The sequence below is a fragment of the Oenanthe melanoleuca genome, chromosome 2, assembly GCF_029582105.1.
Source record: "Oenanthe melanoleuca isolate GR-GAL-2019-014 chromosome 2, OMel1.0, whole genome shotgun sequence".
Lineage (NCBI taxonomy): Eukaryota > Metazoa > Chordata > Aves > Passeriformes > Muscicapidae > Oenanthe > Oenanthe melanoleuca.
Genome location: NC_079335.1, coordinates 128,191,689 through 128,212,941, shown reverse-complemented (window position 1 = coordinate 128,212,941; position 21,253 = coordinate 128,191,689). Strand labels below are relative to the sequence as shown.

At 36.0% G+C, this 21,253-nt stretch overlaps 1 protein-coding gene across 1 annotated transcript in view; it reads left to right on the top strand.

Moving 5' to 3' along the window:
* ITGA8 (integrin subunit alpha 8) overlaps window positions 1–21,253 on the top strand; it is a 107,920-nt gene that overhangs the window by 6,506 nt on the left and 80,161 nt on the right. The window contains exons 3-12 of the mRNA XM_056485092.1: window positions 5,004–5,104; window positions 7,083–7,206; window positions 8,645–8,706; window positions 9,660–9,705; window positions 10,659–10,784; window positions 11,908–11,952; window positions 13,405–13,448; window positions 14,358–14,414; window positions 14,611–14,663; window positions 19,980–20,185. Coding sequence (XP_056341067.1) covers window positions 5,004–5,104; window positions 7,083–7,206; window positions 8,645–8,706; window positions 9,660–9,705; window positions 10,659–10,784; window positions 11,908–11,952; window positions 13,405–13,448; window positions 14,358–14,414; window positions 14,611–14,663; window positions 19,980–20,185 — 864 coding nt within the window. The remainder of the gene's footprint in view (window positions 1–5,003; window positions 5,105–7,082; window positions 7,207–8,644; window positions 8,707–9,659; window positions 9,706–10,658; window positions 10,785–11,907; window positions 11,953–13,404; window positions 13,449–14,357; window positions 14,415–14,610; window positions 14,664–19,979; window positions 20,186–21,253) is intronic.

Below are 21,253 nucleotides of genomic sequence, written 5' to 3'. Positions count from 1 at the left end.
TTGTTTTTGATCAGATTGTATTTAGGGGAAAAATCCTACCGAGTTTGATGATTTGTTTTTTTCTTTTGATTCATGGAATGTCCAAGTAAAGCTCTCTAGATATGATCTATTAAATTAAAATGACTCATATGAATAGCAGCTAAGATGCAGTAAAAACCAGATATAAAATAGATGGCTGCAGAATCAGATAAATCTAAATATAGAAGCAGCTCTTCTCATCATGACAGCATTTTGCATGTCCTTACTATTTCTCAACACTTCAGATCCCTTTTTCCCCCAGCATTAATTGAAAGCAATTGTTTGGCTTAGTTCCCGAGATCATAGCTGGTGTTTAGCTTTGCATTTGAATTCAGTCTCTCTGGTGAGGGTCTAATGTCAATGAGGCTGTGAAAGTTACTGAGTTACCTTTGCCTTGTAATGGCTGGTATCATTCAACTCTTATGGTAGTGATATGGTGGTAGGATTGTCAAGATTCTCTTGTTTCCCTCACTTCTAGAATATGTGAGCAAGTATGCCAGGACCCTTCACCCTCCTCTTCTGCAAGCCAGAACACTGATGATGAAGCAGAGCTGCTTTCAGAGTTAACTGAGGTTGCTCAGAGCCCTTTGTAGCCAACTTCTGAAACCACCCCAGAGAGGGACAGCCACTGTCTCTCTGGGAAATCTCTTATAGTTCTTAAGATTTATTCAGAAATTCCCTTGCTGCAACTTGTATCTTGTTGCCCCTTTTCCTTTTGCTGCCTACCTCAAATGGGAGTTTGGCACTATCTTCTCTCTACCTATTGAACACTGGATGAAGCACAAATAGATCATCCTTTGCTTTCCCTTCTTTAGGCCAAACACCTGCAAGTAGTGGTGTCTCAAAACTCTACATAACATTCCAAGCATTGTCTTGATGTCAGGGATATTCACTTTCATTTACCTATATAAATTTATAGAAATATTTGTTTGTCTTATATGTTTGTATTCACATTTTGTACAAATATGGATAGATTTAGATAACTGTTCACCTCTACTCTGTGTATATATAATTATGTACAAATATATGAAATCCATGTATTATATTTTACCTGTATTTTTTATATGATGGAAGTGCATAGATACACACACAGAGATATATCAGAATAAGTATTTGAAAGGGATTTGCCATCATGGATGTAGGCATAGATCTGAGGGCAGAGTAGCTGAACCTGCTGCAGATGCCTGGTCAATGGACATCTGTGTTTATCCAAGACATACAAGCAAATAGACCCATTTAAACATAATAATTTAAACATAATACATTGCAAAATTCCAGAATGGTGAAAAATTATGTGAAAGAGCTGCAGGTATATTACATAAACAGATATTTTGCTTTGACTAGAAGCAATGTTTTCCTGTGTTAAGTTTGATAAAATATTTTCACAGAATCACATAATCATTTAGGTTGGGAAAGACCTCTAAGATCATTTGAATGATCACCATCTCAATTTGCTTATTTCATTTGAGTATTTTTAAATTGTAAAAGATGCTGCATTTTTTACTTAGAGTTTTCAAAAGCTGAATTAATCACACTAAGTAACTAGTGTTTCCCCATACGTCTTACACAGTTATTAATTAGTATTAAATATTGTTTAAATATTAAATATTGTCTGTTCAGCTGTTTATGATGTGCTGACTTAGTGACTGAGAGGAGACCAATTCCTATAGAAAGCACCAAATTTACTCAAATGTGTGTAAATGATGGATTTGCACTGACACTTGCTCTAGATTCAGGTTTTAATTCCTACAAGTGAATTTGTGCTATTGCTCTTAACATGAGTTTGCTTTTTGCTGTCCAAACTCAAATTTTTGTATTTGTCCAACTACTGTTTTGGCAATGTAAGAGGCTTTTTTTTTTTCCCCAATTGGTAGCCCTGAGGTACCTCAACTAAAAAACTGGGTGAAGGAATGCTGGTTTTAATAATCATATTTCTGTATCTCCAGAGCTGCTTCTGAAGCTGTATTGTAGGGCAGTACCATTTATAGGAGGCATGGCTCCTGCAGTAGAAAATAAGGTGCTTTGGGTTTGCTGAAATGCAATTTAGGGATGTCCTCATATCTATATTTACATTTATAAATCTCTCTGCTCTTTGCATACTCGTGGTTGTCTGGGCCTTAGTCTGCTGTATCATTATAAGTGACTCCAGAGCTGCATCTCAAGCCAAATTTGCAAGTCATCCAGACTGTTGACCATCTGGAAGAGCTCCTGGGCTGGCTCTGAAGCAATCCAGCTGGTCCAGCAAGGCACTCCTTGGACTTCTCTGTGGACAGGCTCAGGCGTTGTGTGCCCAGCCCAGCTGCTGCCTTGTACTCTTGTTATCCTTGCACTAGTGTCACATATCATGATACAAGATAGCCTGGACTCCTTCCTAAAAGGGGCCAGGCATTCTCTTCCAGAATAGAAGATGATATGTGAATGCAACCTGAATTCCCACCAAGTTTTTGTTCTGTGCAAAAAAATATCTGTGGGTAAGGTACAGACGTAGCCTGTGGGCCTCAGATGCCCATAAATAGCACAAGGAGAGATACTTCCCTGTTATATAATAGTATTTTCAGGGTACAGACATGCTACTTTTTATAATGCTTAGATAATGCTGCTTTGAGGAATATAGAGATTTTTTTTAACTGCATTGGGATTTATCTGGGTAAATGAATAGTTTTTATCTGATTCTAATCTAAGATGGTCCTCCATGGCTATTTACAGTTGGTTTAAAAAAAAAAAAAAGGTACTTTAGGTACCTTTAGGCCATGATTCTTCTGGCCTTCTCAAAGTTTTGCTTTAGGAGGAAAAGAACTGGTTTAGATCATGTCCTCAGATGTAAGTGGGTGACTAGCTCAGAAGTAGATAATTGCAGCAGGGCACAGTAATGACAGCTTGTGTGTATTCAGACAAGTTAGTTGTGTAGATTGCTTTATTTTGCTAAAGTTAAGTGGAAAGCAGTAGATGTTTTATAGCATTCTGAAATACTGATTAGTTGTTACAAAAAAAGCTAAACTGTATTTTAAGACAAAACCTCAGAAACTGGGAATATGACTCCATAGGTGTAGCGAGGATGCTGAACAAAAGTGATTAGAAAATTTCTATCAAAAGAGATTAACTAGGGAAAAAAAACCTATTTGTTAATTTGTGCGTCTGTGGTATTTTTCAAATAGTTTTCTAATGAAAACCCCATGCCACATGATGAAGGATTCCTACTACACCATATGCCACTAAATGAGGTGGAATTGTGCATGTGTGTATGTACAGTTCTTGCAGATTTACTGGTAAATTCAGCTGTGGTTTGATAAATCCTGCAAGCAGTTGTCTAAGTTTTAAAATGTAACTTCTTTTCAAATGTTGGTGTACTTTGCCAAAAGACAAGTATGTTGTTTTGATTGGAAATGTAAGCTCCTTTTGAGTTAGAATACTGGCCATGAGTATCCACAGAGCCAGGCTAGCATTGGCTGCTGTAAGCTGGCCATGGCTGATTTTCAGGCCTCAAAAGCTTTGTTTCTATCAAGATACCATCTGTGGACATTGATCATATTCAGATCTGCTGGAGCATTAAAAAAAAACAAAAAAAAATCTTTTAAGTCTGAAAGGGTCTGACTTCACTGGAAAAAATAATCAGAAGTAGTGTTGCCAGCAGCTAGGTAGGAGCTGGCAATGCCTACCATGCAGTGTGTCAAATACACTGTCTCTCACATCCACACAAGTTTAGGCCTAACTCCAATAAAATGTATTTTTAAAAACTATTTTTGAGTAATTTAAAATTATACTTCTGAATTTTTAAGAGCTAAATATTCCTGAAATTTATCTCTCTAAGCATGTTTATTAGGAAAAAATACAGAGATAGAGAACCCGTTTTCTCCAAGTATGATGCATTTTTTCTTTTTAATTCAGTTTATAAGATTTATGTGGTTACCATAAGCTGAATCAGTGGTGAGCTAACAGCCTAGAAAACATTCAGGTATCTCCTGTATTCCTGCTGGGCAAATCCCAAGGAGTGTTGACTTTTTAAAATGTTGTAAAAACATGAAATGGCTGTATTTTTTTCTCAGTTATTTCAAAATATATGTAAATCCTTAGAATATGATCTGATACTACATTTTTGGAGTTTTTTTTTAACATCCAAGGTATACAGTATGTGGTTTTATTTTCACTTAGAGTGACTAAAAAGGATTGATTCTTCTGAAGTCCCTCCTGATAGGAACCAGAAACAAACATAAGGGAATGCAGATACAAGGGGGTAGGAGTAATGCCCTGCTTATGTATAAATTGAAAAGTTCATTAGGAATGACTGGTAAGGGAAGAGCATAGCTCATGAACATATGGGAAATCAGTTTACTTCAGAGAACTGAGGGTGAAGAGAAGGGATGTCTGCTTTTTATTAAAACCTGAAATGCATTATAATTGGCCTGAATCTTTGCCCAGATGGCTTCTCTTATGCTGACATCTGCAAGAGTGTATATAAAGGAACATTAGGAAGCTGTCTCTTGTGACAGTGTGTACACATGTAATTCTGTTAAAAACTAAGTCCTTCACTATCTGTAGTGTTGGTCTTTGAATAAGCATGCTGAGAAATGTCATTTGTTTGACAAAATCTAATTATGGAACATGCTTTTTACATGGAAAATTTCTGCATCATCTGAGAAAACTTTTTAGGGTTTTTCACTTATTTTTGTTGATTCTTATTCATTCTTCATCACAAATTCCAAGTAAACCTTGTTCTTTTTTTTCTCTTTTTTTTTTTGGCAGGGGGAAGCATTTCTTATTCCAGTCCTGTGTATTTTTTTCTAAAGTTTAAGTGTTATTATTTTGAATTTTCATGTGGGAATTTAAGGTGGTTTCTGCTGACCAGTGAAAAGATTAAATGATAACAAGAAGTCCATTTCCTATTGAATGGGTTGGATGATGACAAGTGCATATGATGTAATATATCCCTTAATATGTTCTCTTGTGTTAAAAATAAACTGTCAACATAGTGCTTCTTTCTTTGTCAGACAACAGGAAAATTAAAGTCAATGGTACCAGGGAACCTATTGAATTTAAGACAAATCAGTGGTTTGGGGCAACAGTCAAAGCTCATAAAGAGAAAGTTGTGGTAAGTCTTACGCATTTGATATTCATTTGATATGATTTGGAGATAATGTTTATTTTTCTCAAATGTGTATGTTTAATAGCTTTCTATGTGTACATTATGGAAATAACTGATTAGAAAACAGCAGAATGTCATATTGTTGTGGAAGTGAATGATATTTTTAACAGATAATGGATATATTTCAGAGATACACAGGAACTGATAGCTGTATGCTATAATATGTTTGGTATTATGAAGATATATTTGGAATGTTAAACACAGTATGTAATGAAATTGCATGTATTTGAGTGTAATGAAATGTTTTGAAAGCCAAGAACATCTGTTGATGTTCAGTTAGGAACACACCTCTTTTGTCACATTTGCATTGTTTTGAACAGCTATGTCATAGTCATGGGGAAACAACTGCAAAAAAAAAGCTAATAAAAACAGCTGATAAACAAGCTCCAAATCAAGATGGCTGTCAAAATGCAGTATCTATTTTCCAGTTTGACTGGAATTTTACATGTATTGATAGAGGTCCAGCAGTGGGCAGGTATTTTTATTGCCTGGTAAGTGCTGGTGATGCTGCTTATACACAACAATTTATATTTCCAATTGCATTAAGGTTTACATTAAAAACAACACTGAAGTAATTGTGGCAGGAATAATTGGTTTGGTGATTAGCTTTACTAGTTTTTACAATTGCCAAAAAAAAATTACCTTGGGATTGATTAAAACTTCCAATTACTACTTTGAAAGTAGTCATAAGGGAGGAAGTATTGAAAGAAAATGCTTTTCCTTATATTGTATCTCTTGTGGTTAACCTACAGAAGGATTTTGAAATGAAATGGGTAATGAGTAGAACATCACCCTATTCGGTTACAGAGCTAAGTAAACATAAAATTCTAAAAAATTCCAAAAATGGATGAACATTTTTCATTTTCTGTACTCTACTAAACAATTTACAAATTGAAATAAAATACTTCTTTACCATCATTTGTGAAATCTAAATCAAGTGAGTAGAAAAACTCCTTTCCAACAGATGTGCTGTGTCTGTACTGACCAAACTTCATTTATTTGGGGTAACTCTTCTCAGAGTCTGAAACTGAGATATAATCAACACTTTTTAGGCAAAAATTTGAACAGCAAAGCTGGAAAGCTTTGTCTGCTAAGCTTTGTAGGCTAAGAGAAAAAGAAAATGTCATCAAACTGTCAGGAGCTTGTTTTTTAAGCTACAGATTTAATTGTAAACTGCATGAAGTCAACATTTATGATTATATTGTTCTTGTTTCAATCCATTTGACTTGATGTCAAATGGACATAAAATCACCCCCACAGGACTCATACTACCTTCAAAAAAGATACTGCTTCTCTCTTCAAAAGTTGTGTATCTTTTATTTTTACTGTGTTGTGTTTGTAATACCACTGCTGTAACATGGAAGATTAAATATCTAGGCAAAACTTCCTTAGCAAAAAACAATTCACTCAGACTGTTGAACGCCTTATAACTGTATCCTGTCTATGAAGATTTGAACCAGGGAGTTATAAAGAGGCAGACACTGATGATTGCGACTGGCCATATGACAACCTCCTGCTAAGTGAGTCAGTTCTGCTGCTCTGCCCATTATCTTAGGACATACCAGGACAGAACTGTGATTGCCTTCAGCCACATATATATCAGCAGTAATAGAGCAAACATATTACTTGTGAAGCAGACTTAAAAGGGTATTTATAATGTGGCTTAAATGCTACTTGTAGCCCTTGACAGATTTCACCTGCCAAGGGCTATAAGTGAAACATCAGTGTGCTTTTCAGGTTATAATGAAATTATATGAAGCAGTGGTCCTGCATTTTCTTCAGTCAGTATCTTGTGATCATTGCTATATGAATGATGCAACACAAGAGAGAATCATTGTACACAGCCTATTAAAAACTGTATTTTCCAGATGCGAGAGTGTGTGAAAGTATGTGTGTTTTCTGTTTTGTGTGTCTGTTTTTATAGGCTTGTGCTCCTTTGTATCATTGGAGAACCCTTAAAGATAGTCCTGAGAAGGACCCTGTTGGCACCTGCTATGTAGCAATTCAGAACTTCAGTGCCTATGCTGAATATTCACCTTGTCGCAACAGTAAGTATTAGTATGAACATCCTGTGTTGGAGGAATTGATTTTGCACTCAGTGTTTTCATTCTTTCAGTCTTCACACCATCAGGTCTTGGTTGAATGAAGATTACTATATGATGTTATTGCACTGAATGAGGATGTAAAGAAAAATTAACATTAAGCTATGTGCCTAAAATTGGATGCTGTAATTAATTGAAAGAGGAGAAACTAAGTAAATTAAGTGTGTGCGGTTATAGTAATGAGCTATAATTGCTTCAATTTTTGTGGCTTTAAAACATGGCAAACAGATCTAGATAAGAACCAGACAGCATATTAAACCAATTATTCATACTTATGCTGAATATAAATGTCTCATCACAAGGTCACGATTTGAAGCTCAGACCCTGCATAGAAACACACAAGGCCTGTATCATCACTCATGCTAATATCATCCACAAGAGCTCACTTGTAAAGAGCTTTGAGCATGGAAGAAAGCCATGCACATTAGCACTGCTGTTCCACGCTCTTCTCCGTGCTGTTCTGAGGCGTGGTAGCCATCTCTGGGCCTTGATTCCTGGAGAATAGGGATAAACCACATGCATATTTAAAACCAGGTTCAGCTACCTAGAAGTCTGCAGAAAATACCACACATTAGGTTATTATCAGTCATTCATTTGGTTCAGCATTTTATGCCTGTTGCAGTAGGGCTTTAAGCAGCGTTCTGTTGTGTCTTTCTTTTAAAGCCTAATCCTTGTCTCTGCATGCACAGGTACAGAAAGAAGCTGAATCTGTAAGAAGTGGGGACCTTAAGATCTGGTTTATGTACTTACTGGTGTCTCACTGGGGATTCAGCAAAGGCTTATGTCGTTTAAAGAGAGTTCAAGTGGCCACTCTTACTCTCAGTTTTGCAATCCTGCAGTCTTCTGGCACTCTGGCACACACAGCATTGCCATAAGATGCATGCCAACACACTTTGCACAATTATATAAAGATTTAGAGAATAAAAATAAAAAGTAGTCAGAAGCAGGAAAGTTGTTTTTCCGTGTATCCATTCTGACCCTTACACTGTGTCAAGGTTTTTTGAGAACAACTTAGTAAACACTTATTTTTGTATTTATGACAGATCAGACTAATGGGCATTCTGCAATATTGTTGAATTTTTTCATTTTTATCTCCAGCTAAATTAAAACTGAATCCCTGATACTTGTTTCAAGGGTCTTTTCATGGCAGTGGGAGGAGAAAGTCCCAAGTAGTAGGTCCTATTTTTCAGAATCTTCTCAAGAGACTGCATGATCAGGGTCTTGTAGAAGGTCTTGATTTGCTCTGTCTCTTCTAAAAAAGAATACATATTTTCACATATATTGTCAGTATTGCATTTTATAGAGTTACAGCTCCAGGAATATCTGTGTTATCTTCCACATGCACGGTAAAATCAATAAAATGCTTCTGTCTTCATAATTGCAGGCAATGCAGATCCTGAAGGACAAGGCTTTTGTCAAGCAGGTTTCAGCTTAGATTTTTATAAGGTGAGATTCTGCTTCTGAAGTATTCTGACCAAACGTCATTGTGCTATATCTGCAGGGTTCAAGTGCTTTCTCAGTGATCATGAGTTTGTCTCCATGCTGTTGGAAATTGAAAGTCTTGTGAAGTTTTTGCAAATTCTTTCCTCCTTTTCAAGATTCTAACTTTCTTGTTTCATTAATAAAAAGAAATACTCAATCAACACCTGTTTATCTTTTTGAAGCATTCCTCTCTGTCTCAGTCTATCTTAACAGATAATTAGGCAGAAACTTCTGTGTGCTTCTCAGTCTGTCCCACTTAAAATACTTTACTTGACTTTCAGGAAGCAATGTGGCAGGCACCAACTAGTTTAAAAAAGTTAAAATAGCCTATATCAAAATGCTTTTGTGGCAGACTAGTCATTGAGTAAAACCATTCTCATATGAGGGTGAGAGTACTTAAAGGAAAGAACTAGATTTTCTCTAAATGCCAAGAGGGTCCAGAGATTATACTGTGGGAGAAAGGATAAACTTAGCATGATTGTTGTTTTCTGGGCCATTATTACAGCACCAGGGCCTCAGGTAGCTTCAGCCATTGTCACTGTTTTGAGCATTCTGCAGCTGCATTGCATAATTCTCTATAAAATATCACTGTCATTTCATTAAATGTGAGCGCCCTCTTTTCTGTTAACTTTGTTTTGTTACAAATAAGCAGCAATTTTTGAAATGTTATGTGAATGGTAAAATAAATGGCTTTCATTCAAGTTCAATTCAAGATGCATAGAGTGATTTTAACTTTTTTTTAACAGTGGATTTTCATACGCATCCATGCACCTACATTCTTTCCTTGAACATGATTGTTCTCCTTTATCATGATTCTGGTATTATTTTGGTCATTTAAATTGCTTTTTTTCCCCATGCATGCTTAATTTTGCTGTGTTCTTTTGTTGTGTAATTTTATTTAATTCTGCTTTTTGTAGAATGGAGACCTGATAGTAGGCGGGCCCGGTAGTTTTTATTGGCAAGGTATGTTCATCTGGCTGGTTAACTGGATCTAAGAAGTGAAGCAGAAAGCATTGTTGTTCTAGATTTCCACTGTTTTGTCATTTTAAAATAACCAGTCTCTGATCTTATTTTCAACAAATGTAAATCAAAATAATTGTTTACCAAGCAACTGAGCCTAAAAATAAGTAATTAAAACCCAGGATGTAGGTTGAATAAGAAGTTAAACAAATGCAAATAACTATATTTATGTTGGCATTTTAGTATATTTGTCATTTAATTAATAAGTTGAATTTTACCCTAGAAATAGTGCAGGTTTAAAAATTGCTAATATTTGTAGAGAAAATGTATGACTTTAAAGATATTTGTTACTATATTTTTTGACACAACCTTTTATAGCTATCTACATCTATTTTTAGTTTATTTGTGGCATCACTGTGGGTTCCAAGATGTAGTTTCTCATGTAGATAAACCCTGAAGTTGTTTTGGTAAAGGATTAGGAGGTTACTCTTGTTTTAAGCTGTTCTTACATGAATGATGTAGCTGATTCCCAGCCTCTGCCTACCTGCTTGCCCACTGTCAGCCTCTTTGATGTGTGTTTTTGCATTTTTTTTAAAGGAAGTCTAATGATTTGGATTGTAGGGAATTCATAGCTTTGCATTCTCCATTGAGAAATTGCTTTCATTGGTCTATTACATTTGTACAGTGCAGTGACTTTAGTTTGAATTAGTACATTAAAATGGGTCTTGGAGGTGTTCTTGTAATGCTTCAATAGAGATTCAGTGCCTTTTTTATTGATTTATGTGTACTCTAGAGACTTCCAGGGTAATGGAGAAAGCTTGAGAGAAGTTATCTACTCTTTGCATGTGTGCAGTATGAGTGTCCTTTCTGTTCTGTTCTGGTGTTCTGCTAGCCCTGTTTTATAGAATCTGGCCCTCCTTTAGGACCCTTTCATTTATGAAGCTGTTTGAATCCAGGTCAGGTAATCACTGCAAGTATTGCGGACATCATTGCAAATTATTCCTTCAAGGATATTCTGAGGAAACTGGCACGAGAGAAGCAAACAGGAGTGGCACCACCCTCATATGATGACAACTACATGGGTAAGCTGAGTTCTGTATGAGTTAGCAATATGTTCTAAAAGGATGAGTCTTACATAAATATAGAAACAAGCCCTACATTACCATTGTCTCAGTTGTGAGAGGATTTGAATATGTTTTGCCTTAAGCACAACAGCAAATCCGTAGTTTGCTGTTTACTTCAGAAAGATTATTAACATTCTTAAAATGATGCACAGCAACAGGGTTTGAAGGCTGAGATCTTAAATGCCTTGTTAGGGTTCTTACTATTTGATCTTAAATAATTTAAGCAGAAATACAAATTTTTTCCATTTATGTATATTTTCATTGCAAAATGATCGATTGAACTTAAGGTAATTAAGGACAATTTCAATTTTTATAAGATAAATTCAAATTCAGTTCTGTGGTATTTTTTACAGTACTACACAAATGCCCAATTTATTCTCACTGAGATTTAAAAGATACAATTGAAGTAAGTAATAACAAAAATTTGAAGACACTATGTAATTGATAGAAAAAAAGGCTCCTTATCTAGCTTTTATTAGTACTGATCTCTAAAAATTTTCATGATACTCACATGTCTCTGCACATAAGGCAGATCTTTCTTCACACATTTATGGAAAAAATTCAGAGGAAATTGAAGGCACGTCTTTGCACTGTTGCCCTGAGATTGGAAGTCCCTCATACAATCCAAAAGTCTTTCTTTACTGTGACTGTAGTAACTATCTCACAGGTTTAGTAAAACTCCAGGAGGTACTTTACTGCATCTTTGAAAATCTGTTTTCCATATAAAGCTCAGCCAGGACACTCACACATTACAGTAAAATAATGAAGACCTGAATTGTGTCAATAGCTATTAGGAGTACCTGCTGGTTTTTTTTCAGATGAATTAGTAAGTATTATTGAATTAGAAGCTCATTTTTGGAGAAGAGGGATCAACTTCTAATATATTCAGATCTACCACTAATTTAGTCACAGTAGTGTGATACACAGTTTTCCTGTTCTCCATACAGTTTTAGAAAAATGTTAGAAAACTTGCATCCAGTAGATCCATTGAAGAGACAAATCTGATGGTCTTTGCCCTTTTCTTTTTTTGAAAGAAATTGTTTATCAAGTTGGGGCTTTTTTAAAATTTATCTTTAAACAGGATACTCAGTGGCTGCTGGGGAATTTACTGGGGATTCTGAACAAGGTAAGCACCTATGTACTTGAATGAAAACCATACGGCCATGCACTTGCTAAATTCCTTGTTTTGGGCCTCTATACAGGAACATACGTATTATACATTTGAAACACTGGTGAGACTTAAGCTATCTTCACTCAGTATTCTCAGAGACAATTATTTCCTTAGACAGTATAACATAACAGAATTAAAGTAACAGAAAAATTTTAATTCCAGAAGGGGTGGCTCTCTGAGGGGCTGAGCAGCTCTGTAGTCCAGACTCACAAAGCCAGTAGGGACACAGTATATTTCTACAAGTAAACCCAGTACTCCAGAACTACTGTTGCTTAATCCCTCTGAAGTTAAAGTTGACTGTCCTGCATTATGAAGGATTCAAAAAATAAATTAAAAAACCACAGTTTTGAGCCTAATGCGATAATGTGTAAAAAAAAGTACCCCTGGTAATGGAAGGCTACATTTTTGGCTGCTTTTTTAATGCATACTCTAAGTTTCATAGTGGATGATTTTTGAATCAATGTATCACTTGAATGACTGGCACAAAAATATTGCATAGTTGGCTGACCTGAGTTTTATACCATGTCGTGTTCAGTCCTTCATTAGTACTTCTACGTCCCCTTGAGCAAACATATTCAATCAGAGGGGAGTATATGTTCCAGTGAGGAACAGAGGAAGGCTACATCAGTCCAAGCAGGTGGCTGAGGTGCTCTGTTATCTGAAGTTTCTGCTGCTGTCTCCTGATGTGGATATCCTAATGAGGGAAGGTTTAGACTGCAAGACTGCAGGCTGGGACTTTGCTTTTTCTTTCTTTTTTTACTCATTTTTTCTGCTAGTAGTTTTAGATCTCACCATTCTCAGCAGAATTACTCCTAGAAGGCAGCTAGGCCTAATGTTTAATGTTCTTATTCAGTGGATCCCTTCAATGCCAGTCACAAAAATTTCCTTGTAAATCTTTTACATAGACTTTGCAGAATTTGTCAAGCACTTACATGGCATCAAACGAAATAATGGATGAGATAAACTGTTGGCAGGCAAAAAGAAAACAAGTTTTTGTAAGGACAGTTCTATTTAGCTTCTGTGCTCTAGTATGTGAAGCCTAACTAATTCTCATTCCATACACATCTGTCAGTCAATACACATCTGTCAGGTATCAAGTTAAATTGTATGAAGAACTTAATTATACTGTGCCATGCTAATCAATGCTAGACAGAAAGAGATCCATGGATGGGGATATTAAAAAGTCAAAGTGTAATGTTTTGTGCAAATAAATGAACTGAATGAATGCTATAATTTTATGAAATAATGGCTTGAAGTGATTTAGAGGTCTTTCTGATACAGATCACAAATTAAAATCCTGAGGGATTTGACATATATATCAAGAAAGTTTTAAGTGGTGTGGGATACATGTTGCATGCACAACTCAGATTGCAAAACCAGTTCATTGTTTATCATTTATCCTTTCAGAGCTGGTTGCTGGAGTCCCAAGGGGAGCACAGAACTTTGGCTATGTATGTACCGGACCTTAATTTTATATTTTTTATAGTGAGAAGGCAATTAAGCAAATTTCATACAAAACTTTCAAATCAGAGAAAACTGCCACTGACTTTCACCCTCAGGCTTATCTGGCTGGGTTGAAATGCCTTTATTGGTTTGAGTTTCAAGTGGTAAGCATTTAGTGCCTTCTGAAGTCTGTTCTCAATAGGCAATCACAATTACAGTTACATGCTCTGAGTCTAGTATCCCTATACCCAGAGAGTGTTATCAGACCTAAACTCACCCATAGGTTAGCATATTTTTGTGCAATGCTGTGTCCACAGTGCAGAGGAGTCCAAGTTCAGATTATTCATACCCAGTGTTTACTTTCAGTGCTGTAAGTGTAAACAGGTGTAGAGTCATGATATGCAGTTAGAAGTGAAGGGAGAAAACAATGTACAATATATTGTGGATACAGCTTTTCATTTGTAGGAAAAATATTCCACGAGTAACCTGACTGGGAAAAGAGATCACAGCCACAGACATATTCTCTAGTTTTGTGGACCCCAAATTCTTTGTGTGTCTGGGACTTGTTTTTAAATTTTTTTAGTAAAAAGGTGTGTATGTATATATATTTATATATTTTTATATACTTCTTTAAGTTAATGTTTTCTTGCCTAGTCACTGATTAGTTGATAGACTGTGATTTGCTGTTGTTCAGTGTCCAGCAAGGAAGGGAAATACTTTGCCCTATTTTTTTCACGGGGAACCTAAGAGTTCATGAAATCTTAGCTATTTGTTCAAGATCATATGGAAAACTGTGTGAGAAAGAAAAAGACCTGGCCACTTGGACCATCTTTCAGTGTGTCAAATTCTTTTGCAGTGATGTCATGCTGTAGCATCTTCATGTGTGCTTGAAACTTTCCTTATTTTTCTCTTGCCAGGTCTCAATTATTAATTCTTCTGACTTGACCTTTATCCAGAACTTCACTGGTGAGCAGGTAATGTCAAGAAACTATGTGATGAAATTCTGTATCTCTAGAGCATCTAGTTTCCTTAATATATTTCAAGAATATATGAAATATATATAAAATCTTTTTTTGTGATAATGACCATAAAAACAAAGAGGAATTATCAGTAATAAACTTTACATTTTATATTAAGTATGAAAGCCTATCTGTTGTTTTTTATTTTCAGATGGCGTCCTATTTTGGGTACACAGTTGCAGTATCTGATGTTAACAATGATGGGTAGGTTACTGAATATATTCAGCTCCAATGAACATTAATAGAAGCAATGACTGATATTTATTAATAAATGTAGGTTTTCACGTACTTCATACCTCAAAATGCTCTCCCAGCTTCTCTGCTTCTCTAATTTTAATTGTTCACATAGACTTACCTTTTTGCAGTCACAGTGGCATGAGCATTTGCAGGCTTAGTTTGGGTGAGTTTATCCTCCCGAATATTTATCCAAAGCAGTGTGTCAGAGGAATGAAGAGTCCTAGGAAACAGACCCAGGTGGAAAAAGAGTGAATAAACAGCACTAGCTACCACAGGGAAGAGATAGGTGAAAGTCAGAAGTTCACTCTCGCATAAAAGCCTCCTAATTTCATCAGCACTTCTTTCCTCATTCCAGCACCTGCTGGTTGGCCATCCATTTTTATCATCCTGAGGACCAACAAGTATCTGTGTCCCATAGTTGTTATGGCAGGCACTGTGTGTGTCAGAGGGATAATGATGCTCCACTCCCAGGGTCATGATACTTGGGGATCATATCCCTAAGATACTTGAGGGTTTCAGGTTCTGTTGAACAAAACTTTCGTTAAATTTCAAGTCGTGCAAAGTCTGATGAAATATTTTAGAAGTGGACTTTAGTAAGAGAACATTTATAGTAGTTATCTAGCTAGGAGATAAAGATCCCTGAAACTCAAGAGACTTGGAAGTCTGCACAAAGATGAACCAGGACAGTATTTAGAGACGTAATGTACTCTTGCTTATTGCAAAATGTCTCAGGTGTGTCTGCATCATAGTTTTTTTCTTGTGATCATTTCTTATTAAGTACTTAAACACAGTGCATGAAATAATTTTTCTGGGCTAAGTCATTGCTTCTCATCAGTGACTAACAACCTTTTAAAGACTGAGTTTTACAAGAGAAAAGTAACAAGGTGGTAAAGTGTTACTGCAGTTGCGAAACAAAACAACAGAACAGAAGCTTCAGCAGTTTCCGTGGTGGCTTCGTAGTACTCAAATATTTCCAAGTTTCTGAGATTAAATTTTGTCATAATATCACAGCTTTTGAAGATTTCTGGTTTTATGATATACAGAATCAGAATTAATTTAGTCCTACTGATGTATTACGAATGTGAAAGGGTGGAGAAACATTAATCTAAGGTGCAATAGACACTCATTAGACTTCCAGGGAACTCATTATTTGACTTCTCGCTGAACCAAACTATTTCCTGTGCAGGTTATTTCCTGTTAACCGTAGGGTTACTTGGCAGGTCTCATACTTTTTGTGTACCTCTAAAACCACAGTTTATGTCAATAATATAATCAAACTGCTGTTGAGGCCTGTGTGGTCTCCCAGTCTATATCTTAAAAGAAATCTAAAGACTCTTCCTGAGATCCAAACATCCCACAGTAAACAAAACACAAAAAGCTCTACTTGATAAACATGTCTGATTAGATATGTAGTCTGTCCTTGCTGGTTTACACATATAATCAATAGAAATATTTATCTGAAAGGAAGAGTAAAAGGAAAAAAGCAAAAGGGAAATTAACACTTTAAATTCCCTTAGCCATTTTATTCAGCTAAAGATGAAGAGGTAGTGGTGGTTTATATCAGTATGAGAAACCTGATTAAGTTTTTGTTGAAAAAAATAATACAAGATTATTAGGAATGGTGCTTTTATGTTATAAGACTCATGATACAGTTCAAAGATTAGGCTTATCTTAGGAAAAAAACTCTGTAGACCTGGCCAGCATTTGGGTGTTCCAAAGTGACTCATGCAGTTTTATCTGCATTATATCAAGATTGTAGGCAGAATAGGGAAATTGAGGGTACTGTTTGAACTACCCTTTAGTTGCCTATTGCTAATAATGAGAAATCCACAATGAAACTTAACAAATCAAGCTTTGCCATCAACTTACAGGCTACATTCTTAGTAGAGAGAGAAAAAGAGAACACTTTCAATTTGAGCTGAATCAGTCCAATAAAAATAGTGAAATAAACTGTTAACTGTTTTTTTTATTTGGCCTATATCAAAGCTTTCCTTAGTAAGACTTTGACCTCTTGACATTTCCCATATTCCTGCTTTTTATTATTCTGCAGGATACAAAAGAATGGCACACAGTCTCAGCAGGTGGTCAGCTTTTTAAAGATTATTTTTTTTTTTTTAATCAGAGGGGAAGTAATGCTGACTGGTTTCTGTGTTGGAGCAAAAATTAATACATATTTATGTTAACTCTAGCATCTTAGTGCAATAATGACATCTAATGAACCAGTTCAAAATACCACTGCACACTGAACTGCATTTCATGGTTTAATATTACTGTCCAGGGGCTTTTGCTTTTATTTGTTCATATGGCTTTTTAAAGGTAATCACATCAAACTGAATTTGACTCAGAACTCTCAATTTTGTAAATACAAACTCCTATAATTTAAAAGGCCAATTGAAATATCCTTTCACCAACAAAAATGCATAATACTAATCACATAGACACTTGGAAACCAGTAAGTACACACTCCCCCACGCCCCCGTGACTACTCGTTATCTAAATAATTAAATTGTAGAAGCTGGGAGGCAGAACCGAGTATAAAGTATGGCAAGCAACAATTGTTTGCTTATTTTACCCACTTGAAGAGAAACGAGAAGAAAGTAAATGAGTGTCAGAGAGAGTTGGGTAGCTGACAAATCCTTGCTTTCTAGTACGCTGCTCTGACAGCACAAAAAACCCAAAATCTAATCCAAACCTCTAGAATTGCCTAAGGGAGGGTACCCTCTTGCAGAGGACTTGCTGAAGCAGCGTGCTTTGACCTACAGAACTCAGCTTTGAAGAGAGAGAAGAGAAAGAGAAAGGGAAGATTTAGGAGGGTGAGGAAAGGAAGACCTTGGTGGGGGCAGTATATATGAAGACCTGGAGGGAAGGCAAACCAAGTGCTGTGGGTGTTCCAGGTGCCTCTGCTGCCCATAACCATTTGAGAAATGGGTCAGTGTATTAGATAACTGCCTTCCTTCCACTGTCCCTCAGTACATCAGAAGATGAGCCATCTTAGCTAGCAGATTCTGGTCCCTTCTCCCTGGACTGTTCATGCATTTTATACAGTCATTGCCATTTATTTAAGCAAAGTTGAAATTTTACCAGAAAAATAACTCAGTACTGTGAACTTCTAGCTGGGATGCTGTCCTCACAGCATCACCTGTTGAATCTTGTGTTCTGGGTTAGGCTTCTGCTTAGAGAGTTTTAGTACACAATAGATAGTCTGTCTCTCTTTTCACCTTTTTAGGCACTCTCGATATTGCTCTAATGGACCAGGGTTTTGAAGGTATCTGGGTATCTATTTATTTTATATCAATGTACTGAGAGCTTTCTGACTCTCAGTGATCTGGTTCCTTATCACCTCTAAAAAAGTCTTCCTTTAGTCTTATAATTGCTCCTTCGTAAAATATTCAAGGGAGCCAAGCTCATCTTTTATTTCATGGTTTCTACAGCACTTAACTCTGTGAGGTCCCAATGTACTGGGAAAATCTGGACTGTGAGGTACTAAAATAGTAATTGAAGTTAGTGCTACTGTGTAATGCTTTCAGTACATGGCATATGTAAAATAACTTATATTTAAAAGAGCATTCATGATTTGTTTTTGTTGTTGCTATTGTTTCATTGCAACCATTTCAGCTGACATTCTGACCCAACCACAAATATCTTCCATTAGTTGAGGAAGACATTTATGTTTAGTGTGAAAGGAAAATCCCACCCTTGATGTCAGGTCAGCATCTGCTTCCCTCCTTTTTTAATTATTTATGTCATAGGGTAAAATCTAACGTAAAAAAATAGGATAGCTGTACCAAACTGACCTGACATTTGGAAGTATACTTTCCTTTATGGAAACATAGTATAAAACTTAGTACAAAAATAACATTCCTTGAACTATTTTGTCACAACTTATGGAATGTATAAGTTCTGCAATGTATTTTTTTCTATATGAAATATTCTGTGCTAAATTATACAGTGTGTGTCTTAGAATCATAGTGTGCATCAGTGTTGAAATAGTAGCTGAGCTATTGCTGATCCATATAGATTTTTCTTCCTATCAGGATTAGGAAAAACAATGTAGAGCAACTTTACTATTTGGTTTGCTTATAGGTAAAGCCTCATATTGGAAATATGATGAATTGAGAATAGAAAGTTTGAAGAAAATGTTCGTATTAGAGCAAAAGAATATGTTTTCCAAATTAAATATTCTGGGACCTAGTAGTCCTAGTTATTTGCAGAAACAGACTTCCTTAATACAGATGATCAATGTCCACTGAATATAATGCAAATTATTTTATTACATGGCCTTGAGCAACCTTCAGCAGTTCATCTGATACTATCATTTCATATCCCAGAATAATCCATTAAGAATACTTCTGCTTTTTATGAGTCTGTCAATCACACTTGTTTTTATTCTTCACAGATCATGAAAGAATCTTTTTATTCCGTCTAAATAAATGTTGGCAACACGTTTTGAAACATGACTGTTTAGAAAAACAACATGCAAAATATGCTTTGATTGGTCTATGTTTTTTTACTGATTCTTCTTGGAGTAGCATAATGGACAGGAAGACTTTCCTTCTAAGCATCTTATTTTTATGATTTGATTATGTCCTTTCTATTTAATACTCAGTACAGAAAATTATATGAGCACTGCAACTACTTGTGTACCTAGTATTGAACAGAAAAGTTTTCAGAAATAGAGCTTTGTCTTTTCCCAGTTTCTATTTGAATAAGTGATGAGACATTCTCTATTAATTGATGCTCTACTTCTTTGTATGTTACTCAAAAATCTGTTGTAAAGTGGCAGGGTTTTTTCTTTTGGTCACTTACTGCTGCATAAGTTGCAAAAACTAGATTTTATACTACAATTAGTCTCTTGCTGGCACTGTTAGTAGAACAGATCTACAGAATTTGTTCTAGTGATACAGATTCACTCTTAAGATTCTTGACTTCAGCATCATCAATTGCAAAGTGTAAGTTTTCAGAGTCTATTGTGGGCATGAATTGAAGTACAAGAAATTCCAGTTAAACCTAGAAAGAAACATTTTGACTTGATGGTGATCAGACACTGGTAGTTGTTGCCCAGAGAGGTTGTGGAGTCTCCATCCATGGATGGAGTATAGCTGTGGACAGTCTTCCCTAATTGATCATGCTTTGACCAAGTGTTTGGATTAGGACTCCAGTAGTCCCTGCTTACCTCAGTTAGTCTGACTATATGATAATTATCGGCTTCCTGTTTAGCAAATTTATAAACTGTATTGTTTACACTCAGTTTCTCAGTGACACTGTGGGTTTTTTTTGTTCCAGTTTAGATGATATCCTAGTCGGTGCCCCTCTTTTCATGGAGCGAGAATTTGAGAGCAAGCCTAAAGAAGTTGGGCAAGTTTATCTGTACCTGCAAGAAAGTGCATTCCTCTTCCAAGATGCACAAATTCTGACAGGCACTGAAGTGTTTGGTAGATTTGGCAGTGCAATCACACACCTTGGAGATCTCAATCAAGATGGATATAATGGTAATTTGTGTGTAATCTAGTATATCTCTAACACTGGAATTGCAAATGCCTAAGCAGCTATTACCATGTCTGTGCTGTGCTGGAAAAGGCTTTTTAACATATATGAAATTCATGAGAATTTATGCTAATGAAACTGTTATTGAGACCCAAATCATGAAAAGCTGACTGATAAGAGGTCAGTCATATTGACTGCAGTGTGATTTTTTACTAAATATTAGTACGTTAATTTGAGTAAAAATACCTTTTGTTTTATAACTATAATTTACATTCAATTATTTGGTTAAGATGTTTCATTCTTTTGAACACTTCCAAGAACTTGAGAGTTCTTCTCTTCTCAAATGCTTGGAAGAGTTTGATAATCTAATGAGACTCAGTATATGGAGCATTTTGTCAACAATGAAAGAATTTGGCAAGTACAGAAGTACTATTTTGGAATCAGCCTTCCACTTAAGAACTGAAAAAAACAGGTGCATAATGGATTCTTTCTCAAATGCTTATAGCACTTGAGCATGCACACAACGTGCACACAACAAAATGTTCAATTAAGTTAACTGGCAGCCTACATTCAGGCAAACAGAACAACTAAACTAACTGCTTGATTACCTGAGAAAGCTGGGATACTTTGAACACCTAGAGTTAGCCTCCTAGACATGCTCAGTAGCATCTTGGTTTTCCCTGCATGCATTTCCTTACTTCTTATTTCCAGGATGTTAGGGATCTTCAAAGCAGGTCTCTCTGCATCTAAAACCCAAAGAAGTTTTTCCTGTAAGTGCTGTTTTGCACAGTAGCCTTTAGAATAGTCGTTCCACTAAGGAAAAATTAATGAATTTTGCTCATCCTTACTTGGAGGGCTGTTTTTCACAATGCTCTAGCCACTAGATTCTAGGGGAATGTCCTCATTGTGTGGCTGCTGTGCAAGGGTCATTCATGTCAGGAGTCATAGCATTGCTCTGGAGTTCAGAGTGCACAAAATATGAATACCAACCTGTGGATAGAATCCCCTGGATTGTGACTGCTGAGAGTACCCTCACTGGGTTGTCCTGGAATCCCACCATGGAGTTCAGCACA